Below are 13,022 nucleotides of genomic sequence, written 5' to 3'. Positions count from 1 at the left end.
AACTTCCTAGAAGAAAGTGAGAGTCATGAAAGTATTTTCTATGCGTGCCACTCAGCCAAGGAAGAGAGAGACGATATCTGGTTCCTTGACAGTGGCTGCACGAACCACATGACTGGGAACCGCGAATTATTTCATCACATCGACACTTCATATGAGACAAAGGTACGTATGGGAAATGGCTCAATTGTTCAAGCAAAAGGCAAGGGAAGTATTGCCGTACAAACTAAGATGGGTTTGAAATTTATCCGAGATGTACTGTTGGTTCCGGACCTAAAACAAAATCTGCTAAGCGTGGGGCAATTAGTGAAAAATGGATATGCAGTTCATTTTGAAAATGGAGGCTGTAAAATTTTCGATCGAAGAAATAAAAATCAAATAATAGCAAGAATACAAATGGAGAAGTCTAGAAGCTTCGCACTCCGGATAAACTACGGTCCGCATTTGACACTAAGAAATGAGGTGATCAAGCCACGAGAGGAAGGTGAAACACAACGCCAAGATGGATCAAGTTTAAGCACTACTTCAAGTCCAGGATCGAACCCGAGTGCTAGTCGAAGAACTAAAGAAGGATCTACAATATCAGAGTCATTCCCCAAACAAGTAAGATTTTACCTGAATTTTACGAGTCGTCTAATTTCTCAATAGTTGAACCTCAAAGATTTGTAGAGGTTGCGAAGCATGAAAATTTGACAAAAGCCATAAGAATAAAAGACAAATGATTGAGAAGAACAACACTCGGAAGCTTGTAGATCAACCAAAATATCATGAAGTCATTGGTGATAAATACATCTACAAGACAAGGTTAAATCCTGGCGGTGAAGTTAAAAACTATAAAACAAGGTTGATGACAAAAGGCTTCAAACAAGAACCCGACATCAACTATTGGAAGACATATCCTCCGATGAAAAGGCGGGAGAAGTGGTGATCATATCAGCTTGACGTTAAATCGTATTACAAAATAACTACCTTGACAAAGAAAGTTACGTGAAGCAGCGACATGGAATTTTAGCTCAAGGGGGAGAGTATAGAGGATACAGAAAATCGATCGGCAAATTAAAATTTAAAGAGGATCAAATCGGTGCTGAAGGGGAGTGTCGAAATAACAGCACCGATCCAGAAGGCCCAAAGCCCATTAATTTCTTCTAGAATATTCAAGAGAATCAAGTCGATACAAATAAAATGTCCTAGATGCTCCTTATTGTATCTATATTTTTGTGTATCTTGTATATTCTAGAGATATGTCGGTAATAGAAAAAGTATATGTATGTATTATCTAGAATATTCATTACCGACATATGGTGTTATAAATAGGATGTAGCGCATGTGAATAAGTGAATCAGAGAGAGAATCATAGAATCAGAGAACCAATATAGAATCAGAATTAAAAGAGTGAGGCGTGAGACCAAGAAGTTAAAGCTGATCGGTGGTTGATAGGTCCAAATAGAATAAGAAATTCAAGCCTTAATTATTTTATCAAATGCGGATTATAATCATGTCAGTTTAACATTTAAAATTAGGCCTCTAAATGTAAACCATCTATTCATGTTCCTTAAGAGTAATTAGTCCTTTAATGATCTCACTGTCAGTGACTATTTTTTTTTTTTCATATCCTAATTCTAATTCTTAAAAGAAAAGAAAAAAACTTTTAGGATTGGTTATTAATTAATAACCGATCCTAAAAGTTTTTTTTTTGTTTTTTTTAGAATTAGGATTTGAAAAAAAAAACTTTTAGGATCGGTTAAAAATAACCGATCCTAAAATTTTTTTTTTTTTTTTAGAATTAGGATCGGTTGTTTAGAGAGAATCGATTCTGATATTATCAGGATCGATTCTAAGCTAATAACCGATCCTAATATATGATAATTAAAATCGGTTCTTAGCTTAGAACCAATCCTGATACTATCAGGATTGGTTTTTAGAGAGAACCGATCCTAAAAGTGCATAATTAAGAATGGTTGACTAAAAAATCCGTTTCTAGGATCGGTTTTATTAATAAAACCGATCCAGATAGGTATTAGTATCGGTTGGTTCCTATAGCCGATCCAGATAGGCCGATCCTGATTTCAGTTTTTCCACTAGTGTGTGGGTTGAGGTTTTTACCCTTGGCTAAAGAACCTTTGTATGAAATTGGCTTTAATGATTGTATAATTAATGCCAGTATAGTTATATCACATCTTCGGATGTGCAATATCTATCAAGATTTGAATTCTTGATTCTCTGTTTAGGAATTGCAAGAGTATTATTGATTTTAATCTTTCATGGTGTGCATGTCTTTAATAAAATGCCGACATTTCTGGATGATGTGGAGATTAACCCGGCTAGTTCGTCAGACGATTTGGGGGATGATTTGGGGGGGTGCAAGTAGTAAGAGACAAGAAAGAGGCATCACAAAATTATTGAGTTTTGGTGGAAAAATGCTACATGTTGAGTTTGATTGGTTCGGGAGGACCACGGGTGATATGGCCGGAACTTTAATTCATTGGCTTGGATTGTTGGTAAGACGAGAAGTGGACACCACTATTGAAAGTTGAAAGCAAGTTACAAAGGAGGATAAGAAAAAACTTTGGACTTATATTAAGGTGAGAATACTAGGACTCATTATTTTTATTCTTTTCCTACTTCACTGTAAACTGTAATGTTTATTCATTTGGTAAATTGAATCGCATTGACAAATGAGACTTGATATCCAGTTCCTCAACACCAAGACAAGAGGTGTAATCATTGGTGTCAAGCTTGAGGGACGATCGCTCTAGACGGTACTGTTGTGTATCCTTCTAAGGAAGTCGAAGAAGCAGTGGAGAGAATGGTAAGATACTGTACTTGCTGTAAATTCTGCTACAACAACAATTCTGAATATTGGTCTTGCTTGCTCTTATTTATGATATTGAAGCTAATAAAATGCGAAGTTATGTATCTTAGAAAGAGGCAATTCAATGGGAGTAAATAGTAAGGTGTTAGAAATTATTATATTCAATTGAATTTAGAGATCTATTATTAAGGCAGTGCTAAGTAAAGAAATCCATTCTCATGGGGTCATGTGCTAATTAAAGGATAAAGCTAGCAGTATTGATTTTTTTGGCAAGACTTTAAATTCCTACAAAAAATAACAATAAATTGAATTCGGAGGAGTCCAACTGCTGCAACAGACATTACTTTCAATCATTCAAAGGAGGCATGTAATGGAAAAAAATAAACCCAGAATGTGTAGCTTGCTGTTCATCTTGTTTTCAGTAAGGAACTTAATTTTAAGCCTCAATTATTCATTGTCAAACTGGTACGTGTTATGTATTTTGTTCTAATCAACCCTGTCTTTCTTCATTATATTCTCATCCCTTGTTATAGTTGCAGTTATGCCCTTGGACTTCTCTAAATTTTGTATTTACCGAGCACAGATTAATAATGAAATATATATACGAGTGTGGTTATGATATACAGAAATATGTGCAGAATGCAAAGAAGAGATGGAAGATCCTAAATTTTGGTTATAAACTGGTGTTAAAACTATTTGTAACACTGGTTATTTTGGTTATAAATCAGTGTTACAAATAGTTTTAACACCGGTTTTTAACAAGTTGTAAAAACTTCATACTTTCAGCAACTCACCCATTACCAACGGTACAAGAACAGATGGTAAATGTCAAATTTAACAGCTGGTAATTGAAATTTCTGTAGTAGTGTTTGTAATCCCTTTTGCCTTCCTTTCCCTCCGCCTGAGTTGATTGCATAGTACATATTATTTTTCAATTTTTTTTAAGGATATACACTGCAAGTCTGCAATACACCATTTATACATTCTATAATAAAATAAGTATATATTTTAATGTGCATGAATTCTACATAGAGTACCTTAAAATATGATTCGACATGAAATTAATAGTTATCCGGCCGACAACATTTTTCCCATTTTTTTTTTATATATATCGATTTTTGCGCTCCAATTAATATTCCTTTCGTTTGATGAGCGACTTGATACAAACACCACCAAGCATGAAAGCGACTGCTCGATCATTTTCTTGTTCAATAAGGAGAGAAGATTAGATCGATGTTACAATGTACATCGGGTTATTTTTCTTTTCCAAATTTTACATTTTAATTTCTTTTCGCCGTGTTTTGTTCCTAAATTAATATACGCAAGTGATCTGAGGAGAACTTTTACAATATATATATATATATATAACTTTGTTTAGTAAAAATTAAAATAAAATATCCTTTTTTCTAATTTTTTTTTGTAACAAAATGTTGTTTTAATTATAAGTCCTTCAACTTAATTTTTACCTCTTCATTCCTTTCTCATTTCCTGCCCATCACATGCATCCATAATTTTTTAACATTCTTCAATTTTAGCTTTTAATTTTTATAATATAAAATTTATAATCTTCGACATTTCATATTTAAAAAAAAAGAGCTAATAACAGTACGTGCGCTACAGTACCCGCACTATATACCCGCAGGGGACCATGAAAAATTAAATGTGAAAAGATAACTTCATGTGGAGATTGCATAAAAATCTCCACAATTCTATTTTTTTTTTCCTAAAGTATTAATACATATGCAAGAAAGTATTTATTCCTATGAGATGCATAATTAATACCTACACAATTTTCTCTGTCAAACGAGATCCATGATGATGTACTTTCAGACTCATCGTCACGCAAGTATTTATACCTCGTTGTACAAGTATCTATACCTATACTTACAAGTATTTTTTACATATGACACTGAAAGTATTTATAGTTATGCACTGGTCAAGTATTTATATATATGAGATGAACTATTTTTGTTAGAGGAAGATTGATGCGGGGATGATTGGGGAACTCGAAAAAAAATGATCATAACAAGTGTAAATATCTTATTTTCTAAGTATTTATATATATCTACGAAGGTATAAATATCTAACTATTTTTTTACATATGACACTGAAAGTATTAATATATAAGATTGAAAGTATTTATACTTATGCACTAAAATATTTATTTCTATGAGGTCAATTATTTTTGTTAGAGAAAAGTTGATATGGGGATGAGTGCATAGACTGTGAAAAGAGGATCATATAATTAATTAGTGCAGACCATAGAGAAATGAACCTGCTGAAATTTTAGAATAATAATTAGTGGAGACTATATAATATATTTTTAGAATAATAATTAGTAGAGACCATATAATTAGTGGTGACCATAATATTACATTATTCTTCTAAAAGAAGGTAATGTAGCATGGGTACTGAAATAATCATTCTTAAAAAAATTAGCTTTCTATTTAAGAATATTAGTTATGAAGTATTATATTTACAAAAATAAAATATCAAATGAATGACAGTCTTATATTAAAACTAAAATAAAATATCAAATGGATGACAGTTTGAAAAATTTCAGATAAAAAAATATAAAATTTATACTTCTCAAATTTTGGTTATTTTTAATTAGTTCATGTTTCAATGGGAGATATGAAAAAAAGTATAACTAGAAAAGTCAAATTTAATAATATGAAAAAGTATGAAATTGAGCTTGTAGATTTCTAAATATCATATAAATTTGATTCAGTTCTAGAAATATAATTATGATCAGTTTCACATTTCGAAGAAATATGAGGCAGTGAGATAAATAGATAAAGTGCGAGAGTAATTAAAGAACACAATATTTTCCATAGTCTAGAATTAAAACAGGACAAGATACATGGGCTTGCAATAGGATGTCTAATGCTATTTTATTTTTTCGTGATATATAATCATTTTGAAAAAAATTATTTTGTACGTGAAGTATTTTAGGTTTTCATATCAAAATATTTTGGGTTTATAAATTTGGTTGAAATATTTATTGGAGTTTGTTCGTAATTTTTGGAAATTTATTTGTGTTTATTATGTTTTTTCTTGATTTTATGGAATTTATTCAGAGTTCTCCAAGGCCGTAAGGGTATTTTTGGAAAGAACATTTTTTTCATTGCAAAATAATTTTACTTCATCCCATTAGCGTTTAATTACTTGAAATTAAACTGTCTTGAAAAGCAATTAATGTCATCAATAGCGTTTTATATGTGTTGAAATGTTGTCCCTAATTAACAACAGTTTTATTTCGTCTCGAAATGCCGTTTATGCTAGGATGAAAATATCCTCTATTTGATCTCATGAGACACGTTTAAATATTTTTAATGCTAAAGATAAAAAAAAAACATCGGATATAATGTGGGATACATTTGCACAATTAAAGGAAAGAGAATTTGACTTTTTTTTTTTTTAGAAATAAAATTTTTCGTCAACCTTTCTAAATTAACTTTATTTTTTTTGTCAGTCGAATATATACTTCATAATTTAGTACAATACTCCCAGTATGATTTTATTAGCCCCGTGTGGAACGTATTTAAAAAGATAGTTGTATATATATGTGGCAAAACTCAAACATACAATCTTTAACAATGTTCTTAATTTGTCTCAATGAAAAAGAAAATAAAAACATCAGTAATTAAATTAAAAATGCAAAGCACACGCCCATACAAGAAATTTAATTAAGAGAAAACTATGCCAAATATGAAATTGGAATCTTGGAGGAGTCAAATATGCATTGATAGGAGTCCATGGCTCTATCAACAGCTACTCTAAATCAAGTGAAGGAACATGTTTGCATAATTGGCGAACCTCGTCTGCCTTACCCTCATCGCCCATACCCCACCATTCCAATTTTTGAAGGTTGGTTAGGTGTCGTAGCCCCTGAGGAACACACAATTCTTTACATCCACCAATCCAGAGTTTTTTAAGAATGGGCATGGCCCCCTCCTCTAACTCCCAATCCTCTAGCACGGTAATGCTAATTAGCCACAATTGTTCTAATTGGTTGAAGCCTTTAGCTGAACATCTCATTTTTCGATTAGTTTTACTGACTCGCCATAGTGTGAGACTCTTGAGACATTGTAGATTCTCCAATACCGGCATTACATCTTGCTGGAAGAGGCAATTTTGAATCACAAGATTAATGAGGTGAGGAGGTAACATGACAACATCAGGGGCCTTTTCATTAGGGGTCTCCCCATTATTGCTAGACGATAATGTTAGAGATTGTAGGTTCTGATAAAATGGAAATTTCCTCATATCAAATATGTCTTCGGAAAAAGAACCAATTAGGGTGAGAGAGATCAGATTATTTAACGTGCCAAGGAAATCGGCAACTACCATCCATGAACATGATTTGTCGTGTAATAAATGTAATGTACGTAAATTGGGTAGATGAGGTAACCCAGTTTTCCATGATTCATTGGCTGTAACCCTTCCAAGCGTTTGCAAATTTGGTAGTTCTATTGATGGTGGCAGTTCTGGTACAGATGATCCAGTCCAGACATGCCTTAGTGTCTTGTTGTTCCATGCACAATCAGGAAAATTATATGGGTCGAAGGTTTGCCCACGTGTAAATAGACTGACCTGAAGAGTCTCTATACAATTCATGGTGCCTAGCACTTTCTTCAAGTATCTTTTCCCATACTTGTCATCGGGCACAGTACACTTCTCACTTAGATTCCCTCTAAGTTTCAGATATCTTAACTGAGTTAACCCCTCAAACATTCCCAAATCTATGCTTTCCAACCATTTCATACTGCTTACCACTTTGAGCAGCTTTTGCTTAGAACAATTCGGCATGACTTTACCATGAAAGCACAACAGAGTGCGGAGGTTTTGGCTCATCACGAGTTTATCACAATCTGGATGGTGAACTGCCACACGACGCGCCCTACTCAAGCTTTGTTGATCACAATCTGGATGTGAATACACCACAAGAAAGTTGTCCTCCTTGGCTTTTTGGATAGCAAGATCCCGTAGGAGATCGTGAATGCAGCAATATTCGATAGAACCATCAAGAGATCTAGATTTTACTTGAATCAGGCTCCTGTTATATATACAATAAGAAATTTTGTTTTAAACATATATACAAGCACATCCGATTTGGAGAGTTCATAAATGTCATTACTAAATTATTAATGGAGCTAGCTCACATTTTTCTAAGGTAAGAACTTAAAGAAAGTACTAATTATGTATTATTATATTAACCTGAATAAATTTTGAGGACAGTAAATATTTCATAAAGAAAAATATATAGCTATAAATCAATTCTATTGGAAACTCTGTACATAACTTGTATGTGCTGATTGCATTGTACTTTATTTATCTTTTTTCTTTTTTTCCTTTTTGTTTTTCCTGTAGCGCTTCTTATATTGGAAACCTATTGTATCCAAACTGTTTAATATATGTCTACAGACTTTTATGAATAAATAACTAAATTGGAACCAACACTTGTACAATGATATTAGCAAGTTACACTAAAATGTGTAATACATTAAATGAAGAAGTAATACCTCTGCACGATATCCTCCAAATAAATCTCTGCAGTTTCTTCTAATGTTCTAATATCTTCTTGTGGTATGAAGCCTTCCGCAACCCACATTCGAATTAAAGATTCGGCATCGATATCATGGTCTTCGGGAAATGCGGCAAAGTACAGAAAGCATGACTTATGAGCAAATGGTAGATCCTCATAACTAGTGCCTATAATCTCGCTACATTTCGTTCCATCATCAGCATGCCAACTCATTGTTTGTAACACCTTACTCCAAGCAATATAGTTGTGTGGTTTCCTTGATAATAGGCCTCCTAAAACAACCAATGCGAGAGGCAACGCACCGCATTTTTGAACAAATTGATCTGTGATATCACGAAGATCATTAAAAGTACTTTTATTTGGATCATGATTTGGAAGAGCCTTTTTCAAGAAAAGCTCTATGCTTAACTCCTTTGTTAATAACCCAAGTTTGTATGGTTCACACGTGGGATCTGCATCCTTGGCAACTTCAGAGGACCTAGTGGTTATAAGTACTCTACTGCCATTATTTTCGTTTGGGAGTGCTTCTCCAATTTGAGTCCATAGCTTGTCTGTCCAAACATCATCAAAGACTATGAGGTACTTTTTGTCTCTAAGAGACCCATGAATATCGGTAAGAAAATCATTTGATTGATTGCTCGGATCGATAGGAAGCTGGAGTTGTTTCGCTATTTTTATCAAAATATCAATTAGTTCGAATTTTTTAGAAATAGATACCCATATCCGAAGTTCAAATTGTTTCTTGATATCATCACTGTAAAAATAAAACATGTTGTGAATTTTAGTACAACAAAAATGTAAAGATAATAGAGACTAAAAAAAGATTAAACAAATATATATCTGTGTGCGGTTTTGATGATTAAATTTATATGCCTAAATAGACAATTGTAATTTTTATTACCAATCTAAGGGACTCTGGTTTAGCTATTAGCTAGGTCGGCCAGAGACATCAATGTAGGTTTGAAAATGCAAAAGCTGTTGGCGCCATAGTGATATGACTTGTGAGAAATTCGCGTTTTTTCGAATCGAATCCCGAATAAATAAATAAAAACGTATAATACATTTATTCGCAAATAAAATGCGAATTATGAATTATTCGCAATAAAAACATGAAATAAGTGCGATTTTTTTTTTTTAAATTAGGTTTTTATTTTTCTTCCTTGTTATACTGAATCATTTCCGAATTATACTCGAATCACAAATTTTTGACATTGCCGAACCGAATCTGAACTATTAGTTTGTCACTATAATTAGCGCTATACAAATAGATATGCACAATATCAATTTGCACGATTCAGCCGTTGTTTATGAGATCTAGCTTTTGATCTTGTTTAAATTTGCACAATATCAATTACCATGCATGCAATACAAAAGAAACATATCCCGGCATGCCCTCAGTGGCCTACAAAAGAAACATATTCGGGATGCATGGGTCGATGGGTTGGGTTGGGTTAATAAAGGCATCCAACAAGAACAAATCAATTTAACCCTCAATGGCCTACTTTAATGAATCATATTGGATCATGAAATTTTTATTATTATTTTTTTTTTTGGAAATGTCATATTCAGCCCACATTTCAGGTTCAAGATGTTTGGTCATAATTGCCGAAATTTTTATTTTTACCATATTCCAAAAAAAAAAAAAAAAAAATCAAAACACCCTCGTTTGGTCAGAATTCGATAATTACCCAGGCCGCAGACTAGCTGCGCAGTCCCATTTTTGGGTGACCGCACAACCAATCTACGGTCCCAGACTAGAGTCTGTAGATTTAATCTGCGACTCCACTTTTTTTTTAAGGAGCATTTATTAACTACAAGACAAAAAAAATATTTCTACAAAAAATTAGAGTTATGGCTAATCTGCATGGGTGCGTCATCGATGTTTTGACAATAATAAAGTTATGGTCGTTTAGAAGAGCATGGGTGCGTCATCGATGTGTTATCGGTGTTTTTGTATGGAAGCATCATTTTTTTAAAACTTTAAACAACCATAACTTTGTCTAGGAAAGTCGGATTTGCGTGTATGACCTCAATTCGGAAAGGGGGAGATGAGATAGTCGGGACCTTGCCCGGGGATCCGACGGAATTAGAATTGCAAAAAAACGTCGTTTAGTGTCTCAAAAATCCAGTTTATGTTTTCTATCAACGGTAGACACACAACGACTGGTATTAGTTTTTTCAAAAGCCTAAAAAATTATTCAAGAATTACCCATATAATTATTTTAAAATGCATTTACTATTTAATTATTGTGTGCGTTTGCTTATTTTTTTTAATGGATTACAGTTTCATTTATTATTCAAAGATCATTGAAATTATCTATAATTGTTCAATATATATCCTTTATATGATAATTATTATTATTATTTTCAAAATTCATAGAGATATATCAAGAATTACATATTGAAGTTCGATATTGAAGTTTTGGATCTTGCAGCGTGGTCTGTATTTTTTGATAGAAAATGATTTTTTTTTTGTCATCTAGTTAATAAATGTTCCTTTTTTTTTTTAAAAAGGTGGGGCCGCAGATTGGTTGTGCAGTCCCGCCAAAATGGGGTCGCAGAGTCAATCTGCAACCTGGGTAAATCATGAATATTTTATTGAGCCAATCTCCCGCCAAAATCTCGAGTCATAATTGCTACTCACTCAATTTCTAATCTAATGGCTACTTTTCAAATCATGAATATTTTATTGGTTGTAATATCAGTCAGAATCCATAATATCCAATTATATTTTGAAGTACTTTATTATTAATAAATAATGTTGGTTTAATAAATAACTAAGTAATATCAATTTACAACTAGTTAGTACGTAATAGTAACATCTAGTTGTGTGTTATAAAACATGAGGGTTCTAATGCCTGATGTCTTTCATACCTCATTATACCTCATATTTTATATTTTCGTTTTTAAGTTCAAATTGTCGATCCGAACCGTTCAACATGCTATATATACTAAAATATGGTTAGGGATGAAATTTTATAATTTTTGGAAATTTTTACTATTTTTTAAGATGGGTAGAAAATCACTGTTTTTGAAAATATAAAATTTCATCTCCATGCATATTTTAGTATAAATATTATGTTTGGATCAACAATTTGGAATTTGAAAATGTAGATATAAAATATGAGGTATATATGATGAGATATGAAAAAAATGAGGCATTGGAAATCTCCTCATAAAACATATAGATATTAAAGAGTTAGATCAAATTGGACAATTGATTTACTAAAAATTAAAAATTATATGGACTTGATTAGTTGATTTAATAAAATTAAAGTTTTTAACTACAAAACTAATCATATGAGGCAGTTATCTCGTAATTCATAAATTCATCACACAATTTGTTCAAACATTGTAGTGACGGGATTTGATAATTTGGAAAATCGATTTACAATTTCAGAAAATTTATCAAACATGTTTCATAATTTCTACAAAATTAAGCTTGAAGTTGAAATCAATAGTGGTGAAGTCAGCACAAAATTGGAAACACTTGTTGACTAAATATATATATAATTCAACAAACTCTATTGTTGCAATTAAGAGTTTAATCTATCTTCTTGAAACAGACATTTAAATTCAAAACTAAAGGTTCTTTAAAGAAAAAAAAAACAAATATATAACACATACCAATTGTATACTTTTTGTGCGAGAGTTGTTTTTCCGAGCCCGCCAACTCCCCAAATCGAAACGACAGAACGTCTCTTAGTGGTCTCATCCAGCAACTCCTTAACAATGTTGTCTCGGTCCTTCTTAAACCCGACAACATCGGGATCGATGTCCGGTAGCACGGGTGGCCTTATGGGCAGTTTGATCTCTCCACTGTCCTCGCCCAGAGTATTAATTCCAAACCTTGTTGAAATTTATAGTTTAGTTAGAAATAAGAAAAATATTAAATTAGTTTAATTAGTCCAATAATTAGAGTGAATGTATTTGAAAATTTATACATAAATTAAATGTTTAGATTTTCTAGAGTTAAATGAGTTAAAAAATATCAATTTAGTATGAAAATTTATGTCAATCTTATTTTCCTTCCTCATTTTCTCTTTCATTTAGTATAGAAAACAAAATAGACTGAATCAAAATCAACATAGGCCGTGAAGAGATCAACATACCTGAGTCTGCTAGCCTCGATCTCAGTCATCTTTTTCTTGATCTGAGTTATATCATGGGCAAGTTTGTATACAGCCGGTAGTTCTTTTGTTATCTTCAACTTCTTTTTGATAGACTCCATCATGCCTGTGGGTATTTGCGGTTTTGGAGGGACCTCCGAGAGAAAGGTGTCAATAGCATCTTCTATTAAGTAGGAAACATCTCTCACCTCCTTTACCCAATGCTTTTGTCTCTCATCTGTTATCTGCTTCTTGTCAGCATCCTTCATGAAAGCCTGTATCCAGCCGAGTTGACGGGTCACTGTCTTTACTTGCTCATCGATGTTGTATAGGAGTAAAACCTCTTTAACTACAACATCAGTTAGCTTGCTCAGCACAAAATTTACAATGCTCTCAGCCATCTCTCTTCTGTATTCTATCTGGCTGCTGAAACTAGCGATGAGAAACCAAAAATGTTTGTGTATAATTATGAGAAAGGCGTGATAAAAGGAAAAGAGGAATATATATAAATGCCTCTAACTTGCCGCTGGTTGATGCAATGTTGGGTGAGATAAAC

At 32.7% G+C, this 13,022-nt stretch overlaps 2 protein-coding genes across 3 annotated transcripts in view; both read right to left on the bottom strand.

Moving 5' to 3' along the window:
* Positions 1-13,022, bottom strand: part of LOC144548593 (putative disease resistance RPP13-like protein 3) — a 66,573-nt gene that overhangs the window by 44,769 nt on the left and 8,782 nt on the right. The window lies entirely within an intron of this gene.
* On the bottom strand, positions 6,389-13,014 carry LOC144548594 (putative disease resistance RPP13-like protein 3). The gene is made up of 4 exons (XM_078297299.1): positions 12,470-13,014; positions 11,985-12,206; positions 8,335-9,111; positions 6,389-7,868 (listed from the first exon to the last, which is right to left on the bottom strand). The coding sequence occupies exons 1-4, from the start codon at positions 12,865-12,867 to the stop codon at positions 6,584-6,586; spliced, it is 2,682 nt and encodes an 893-aa protein (XP_078153425.1). The 5' UTR covers positions 12,868-13,014; the 3' UTR covers positions 6,389-6,583.

This window comes from Carex rostrata, chromosome 33, assembly GCF_964058835.1.
Source record: "Carex rostrata chromosome 33, lpCarRost1.2, whole genome shotgun sequence".
NCBI lineage: Eukaryota > Viridiplantae > Streptophyta > Magnoliopsida > Poales > Cyperaceae > Carex > Carex rostrata.
This window is presented reverse-complemented; position numbering and strand designations above follow the sequence as displayed.

Coding starts and splice junctions, on each gene's coding strand:
- LOC144548594 (XM_078297299.1), bottom strand. CDS start 12,867: ATGGCTGAGAGCATTGTAAATTTTGTGCTGAGCAAGCTAACTGATGTT. Junction 12,207..12,469: donor ATCGAGGCTAGCAGACTCAG/GTATGTTGATCT, acceptor AATTTCAACAAG/GTTTGGAATTAATACTCTGG. Junction 9,112..11,984: donor GCACAAAAAGTATACAATTG/GTATGTGTTATA, acceptor TTATTTTTACAG/TGATGATATCAAGAAACAAT.